At 43.1% G+C, this 6,733-nt stretch overlaps 1 protein-coding gene across 1 annotated transcript; it reads left to right on the plus strand.

Moving 5' to 3' along the window:
- Positions 1-2,838: 2,838 nt before the first annotated feature.
- On the plus strand, positions 2,839-6,678 carry LOC146975609 (protein NLRC3-like). The gene is made up of 5 exons (XM_085794842.1): positions 2,839-3,184; positions 3,961-4,074; positions 4,260-4,338; positions 4,499-4,727; positions 4,862-6,678. Exons 1-5 carry the CDS (start codon positions 3,096-3,098, stop codon positions 6,676-6,678), a joined length of 2,328 nt encoding a protein of 775 aa, XP_085650968.1. The 5' UTR covers positions 2,839-3,095.
- Positions 6,679-6,733: the final 55 nt, after the last annotated feature.

Below are 6,733 nucleotides of genomic sequence, written 5' to 3' on the forward strand. Positions count from 1 at the left end.
TCTTCTCGTCTTTTACCTGGTTTGTCTTTCATTGGTGAACGGAATAATTATGTGATTATTGGTGCAAATTAATTAATATGGCAGCAAAGGAGAGAGAGATAAGAGATTTAGAGCTACATGTAAACTAAAAAAACATTTTGTAACACTTGAATAGGTATTCATAAGATTGACATAACACTGTCATGACATAACAGCTGTCATAAACATCAATGAATACTTCTGACAGCTGTCGTTAAAGCAGAAGTAAGTGATATATTTGTGTTAATATAAGTCTTAAATAGTTATATCTTCCGACAGCAATCACTTACATAGAGTGTTTGGTCTGAAACACGGGTCTGTCAGTCCCTCTGCTCTGCTCTGAGCCGAAGAGAAAACATTTATCGTATCCTACAGTTTTTATCCAATGAGGAGAGAGAACGGCATGCAGGGCTGTGTGTGCAGCCAAGGGACGCCGTGAATGTGGCGACGTAGGGACAAGGACTGTTATGGTGCGTTCAAGGAAACTCGTATTTTTCCGACCGTGAAGTGGTACCAGTTCGATCTGGTAAGAGTTCACCGGTCGGAAGTTACGAGTGGCCGTTATAGTGACTTTCACCGGTAAAACAGGTCGGAAAAACACGAGTGGGTTGCCTGAAACGCTACAAAGTCGTAAGTTGTGACTTGAAGCTGTAATTTACGATTTCAAAAGCCTGCCTGGAATGCAGCATTAGCGAAAACGACCGGACCACTTACTTCTGCTTTAAGTGTCATTCGGTAAGTTATGTCACTTTTAAAGTGAAATTCCGGCGTAAGTGTAAACCATGGTCAAACACACCGTAACACCGAGTTAGACCCCCCCTCGAGAGATCAATTTGCCCGACCGCTCACCTACTTCTCCTCCGGGAGCCGCTCGTTGGTGAGGAAGCCCTGACGAGTCGATCACCGAGTGCACCGGAGTTCTGCAGCTCAATCAACAATTACCTCATGGAAATACAATCAGAGTTTTTTTTTTTTTATCTTGCATATCACTTTATAACTATTATTATCGAGTGCTGGCCACGATATAGGCGCAAATGAGCATTTTTAAGAGCTGCGGAACTCCGGTGCACTCGGTGATCGACTCGTCAGGGCTTCCTCACCAACGAGCGGCTCCCGGAGGAGAAGTAGGTGAGTTGAGTTGCATCTCCTTGCTAAAGAAAACAGGCAAAGCTAGCAGATGTTTGACAACTCGTACTACGTGCTGGGACCCTGTGTGTACTATTGATGACATTTGGTGCAGTTCTGAGCATTATTTTGGGCAAATGGTGGCGTTTTGGTTGCGGTCAGACAGTGGATCCGGAGAGCGCCGTGTGTGGCGATATTGCGGTATTTGCTGAAGTTGGTGGATCTCGTGAATGTAGCGGTCGGGCAAATTGATCTCTCGAGGGGGGGTCTAACTCGGTATTACGGTGTGTTTGACCATGGTTTACACTTACGCCGGAATTTCACTTTAATGCAAAGTTGACATTGTTTGAGATGTTTTTGTTCTGACAACTTGACATAAAGACAATTTAACCTGTCATAGCAGACCTAATTGCCAAACTTTAAAAAATTATGTCAAGTTCTCAAAACAAGGACATTTCAAATAATGTCAACTTTGCCACTTTTAAAAGTGACATAACTTACCGAATGACACTTAACGACAGCTGTCATAAGTATTCATTGATGTTTATGACAGCTGTTATGTCATGGTTATGACAGTTTTATGTCAATCTTATGAATACCTATTCAAGTAAAGTGTTACCAAACTTTTTTAAGTTAAGATTTTTAAGTATTTCCACTGACGTTTGAAATTGTGTCTGAAATACAAAATTAAAATGTTCAAGTTTGAATGTTGTGTTTACAAACTGGAGACTTGACCTTTAGTGTGATAATCTTTTAGAAATGTGAAGACAAGTTTATGATATAAAAGAACAATAGGCTACTGGTAAAAATATCCCATATATGTATATCACATACACATAAGTTGTATCACATGTATAGAAAATATGATTGAATCATTCACATAATATAACAATGTTATATATTTACTTTATACATGTAGTTTCTGAAAATATAACACAGAAATGCGATATGCTGATGTGTTTTATCAGTTTTGGAACTGTAATTTTCTCATGTCATTAAAAATCAAATCAAACTAAAATATTTTTTGCTTCATATAAAAAAAACTTTACTAGTCATGTTAATATATATTTACAAATGTAAATCATGAACAGATCAGAAGAGGTGACTACACAAGAGAAAACTTTATTTGGAAATAAAAGTTAAAAAAAACTCAACAAACACTGAGAAGCAACAAACACACACACAGTTTCTCTTATCTTCAGATTACAGATGTCACCCCTCCCCAACGTCCTCCATTTCCTGTTTAAAGTTTACTTGGACTTTGACCCAGCGGTTGTGTTGCAGTTTATTTCCTCGTGTGAAGGTAAGGTGAACAGTCTGAATGTTTTCCTCGTTAACACCTGTCGTTACCTGAGTTCTCTCCCCTTCCACTTGTCGTTGTGTTGTTGTTGTTGTGTTATTAGGGCCACGGGGCAATCGCCAAGAGCACCTGCCCCTACAGCTATGAAAATGTTATTGTGTGGATTTTTTCCTACATATTATTACTGTGAATGCTGAAAGCTGTGAGGTGAAATAAGTTGAGGCCCAGTTGTTGTGTGTGTAATAATCAGCTGTAGCTGTTTGATCCAGTGGTTTTCTACAGGGACGCTGTCCACACAGAGACTGTGTCACATCAACTCAGTGGATCTCAGTCCTTGTGTGTGTCAGTGGATAGAAACAGTCGTCCATGGATCATGTTGCTGGGCTGCTCTTCACTTCACTGCAGCTTTATGACGCCATCTAGTGGACTGATAATAGAAGTACAGCAGCTGATGGCAGCTTCCTCTTCCTCACTGCTGTGTGACTGCATTCAACTGACACTGATATGAAGCAGAGAAGAAGAGCCAATCAGTGGAGGAGCAGCTGGAGACATGATGGACATGTGAGCTGGTGTGCAGATGAATGATGTGTGTTTCCTCTGCAGGTGAAGCTACAAAGTGTGTGTGAGCTGATGTGGATGTGACCTCAGCAGCATGGATCAGTGTGAGGACAGAGAGGAGGGAGCCCCTCCCTCTAAAACCACTCTGTGTGGGGGACATCAGAGCCAGACCACAGGTCAAAGGTCAGATGAGGATTTCTAACTGTCCATGACTCAGATCGCTGCTCCATCATTATTCATACTTAAAGCTCTATGTGTGTTGTGTTCAAGGCCAGAGCAGCAGCACAAGCCACAGTCTGCTGGACCTGGACCTAGATCCAGATGTGTGTCCATGAAGAGCAACATCTCCATGGATCCTCCTATTAACTTCAGTCTGTCTTTTAAAGGGTCTGTCTTTTAAAACAGAAAGACTTCTCTCTTTAGTCAGTTGTTGTGTTTATGATACATTTTTATATATATCAACATAGTAGGGGTTTCACCGAATAGCCGACTATTTGAATATTCGAATATCAAAACCACTTATCAACGCTGTGTGTCACAGTCAAGTATTCGTCTTTTTCTGGTTTTTCTTTTTTCAAAAGCCCGGTGCTGTAATAAAGCGGTGGAATGGCATCTATACCCTCCCCCTCCCACCTGGCAGCAAATACATTGTGTAGGCTATTTATGGTCATTAACAGAGGCAAGCTCAGTGTAGAGGGCTAGGGCTGGCAGCAGCGGTGCCGCATGGATTTAAAAAAAAAAGACCTTCAGGCAAATATTCGACTATTCGTCAACTTTTGGGAAGTATTCGACGAATACCAAAATTCAATATTCGTCAATGCCCTACAACATAGTATGTGTTTTTATAATAAATATTATAGATATAAGTCTAAACATTATCACTAGGTCAATTGTTGTGATGGAATTTTTCATCAGTTTTTATCCAACGTGCAGATTTATCAGTTGTGTTGTTGTTTTAGGATCCAGCAGCAGAGACCAGACTCTCCTGAACCCAGCTGTCTGTCTTTAAAGAGCGACTGGTCAAAGGGCTTAGGTGCTGAGTTCAAAGGAGGATGTGGATCAGCTGATCAAATGTAAGCTGTAACTGATTGTCAGACTGAGGTTATTGTAGAAAAGAACCAGTTTGTACGACGTGTTGTTGGACCAGGTCTGAAACCAAAGTGTCTCTGTCTTTTGTGAACGTCCTCAGGGGACATATAAAGTCCATCTTGTATTATCTCTCTGTACTGATGTTCACTTGACACTGATTCCTCCACAGAGTGGACCAGGAGAGCTCAGAGGTTCCCAGTGGTCAGTCTGCCCAGCAGCATCAAACACACCTGGACTCCATATTTATGGTGAGGACATGTCCAACAGCTGCTGTTACATCTGTTGTGTTCACAATCATCTCCATGCTGCACTTTGACACCAGTGGATTGTCAGTCTGTCCAACATGGATCTGATGTTTGACTCCATGGTTTTAGTTTGATGCTGTCACTCATAGAGTTTCTGTTCCAGTTGCTGGAGGAGAGCATGGTCACTTTTGTGAAGAACGAGCTGAAGAAGATCCACAAGCTTCTGAGTCCAGATTACCCAGAAAACTCAGGGAGTCAGAGGGAGGATGAGGAGGTGTTAGATGGTGAGGATGAAGACCAGAGGAGGAGCAATAGAGAGGCATTGGTGAAGATCACAGTGAACTTCCTGAGGAGGTTGAAGCAGGAGGAGCTGGCTGAGTGTCTGCAGAGCAGTAAGAGGATTTCTCTAAAGATTCAATATGATGGACAAATGAGACGTTCTGACATCAACACAACAAAATATGTTCATGTAGTTGACATATGTTATATTTTCTTCCTGAATCTTATTTCTTGTGGTTTCATTCAGGACATTTAGCTGCAGTTTGTCAACGTAAACTCAAATCTGCCCTGAAGAAGCAGTTCCAGTGTGTGTTTGAGGGGATCTCTACAGCAGGAAACCCAACTCTTCTGAACCAGATCTACACAGAGCTCTACATCACAGAGGGAGGGACTGGAGGGGTCAATGATGAACATGAGGTCAGACAGATTGAAACAGCATCCAGGAAACCATACAGACCAGAAACAACCATCAGACAAGAAGACATCTTTAAAGCCCCACCAGGAAGAGACCGACCAATCAGAACAGTGATGACAACGGGAGTGGCTGGCATTGGGAAAACAGTCTTAACACAGAAGTTCACTCTGGACTGGGCTGAGGACAAAGACAACCAGGACATACACTTCACATTTCCCTTCACCTTCAGAGAGCTGAATGTGCTGAAAGAGAAAAAGTCCAGTTTGGTGGAACTTGTTCATCACTTCTTCACTGAAACCAAAGAAGCAGGAATCTGCAGGTTTGATCAGTTCCAGGTCGTCTTCATCTTTGACGGTCTGGACGAGTGTCGACTTCCTCTGGACTTCCACAACACTGAGATCCTGACTGATGTGACAGAGTCTACCTCAGTCAACGTGCTGCTGACCAACCTCATCAGGGGGAAACTGCTTCCCTCTGCTCGCCTCTGGGTAACCACACGACCTGCAGCAGCCAATCAGATCCCTCCTCAGTGTGTTGACATGGTGACAGAGGTCAGAGGGTTCACTGACCCACAGAAGGAGGAGTACTTCAGGAAGAGGTTCAGAGATGAGAAACAGGCCAGAGAGATCATATCCCACATCAAGACCTCACGAAGCCTCCACATCATGTGCCACATCCCAGTCTTCTGCTGGATCACTGCTACAGTTCTGGGGGAGCTGTTGAAGACCAGAGAGGGAGGAAAGCTACCCAAGACCCTGACTGAGATGTACATCCACTTCCTGGTGGTTCAGTCCAAAGTGAAGAAGGTCAAGTATGATGGAGGAGCTGAGACAGATCCACACTGGAGTCCAGAGAGCAGGAAGATGATTGAGTCTCTGGGAAAACTAGCATTTGAGCAGCTGCAGAAAGGAAACCTGATCTTCTATGAATCAGACCTGACAGAGTGTGGCATCGATATCAGAGTAGCCTCAGTGTACTCAGGAGTGTTCACACAGATCTTTAAAGAGGAGAGCGGCCTGTACCAGGACAAGGTGTTCTGCTTCGTCCATCTGAGTGTTCAGGAGTTTCTGGCTGCTCTTCATGTTCATCTGACCTTCATCAACTCTGGACTCAACCTGATGTCAAGAAAGAAATCAATCAACAAGAACAACAAGAAGACTGAAACAACAAAAACAAAATCTGCAGAAACAAACTTCTACCAGAGTGCTGTGGACGAGGCCTTACAGAGTCCAAATGGACACCTGGACTTGTTCCTCCGCTTCCTCCTGGGTCTTTCACTGAAGACCAATCAGACTCTCCTACGAGGTCTGATGACTCAGACAGGAAGTGACTCACAGTCCAATAAAGAAACAGTCCAGTACATCAAGAAGAAGATTGAAGAGACTCCCTCTGCAGAGAAAAGCATCAACCTGTTCCACTGTCTGAATGAACTGAATGATCGTTCTCTAGTGGAGGAGATCCAACAGTCCCTGAGATCAGGAAGTCTCTCCACAGATAAACTGTCTCCTGCTCAATGGTCGGCTCTGGTCTTCATCTTACTGTCATCAGACGAAGATCCGGATGTGTTTGACCTGAAGAAATACTCTGCTTCAGAGGAGGCTCTTCTGAGGCTGCTGCCAGTGGTCAAAACCTGTAACAAAGCTGTGTAAGTGTAGCGATAGTTGGATTTATTCATCATTATATAAAAAAACACTTTTTGTTTTT

Source organism: Trachurus japonicus, chromosome 13, assembly GCF_045865225.1.
Source record: "Trachurus japonicus isolate A0001 chromosome 13, Traja_1.0".
NCBI classification, from domain to species: domain Eukaryota; kingdom Metazoa; phylum Chordata; class Actinopteri; order Carangiformes; family Carangidae; genus Trachurus; species Trachurus japonicus.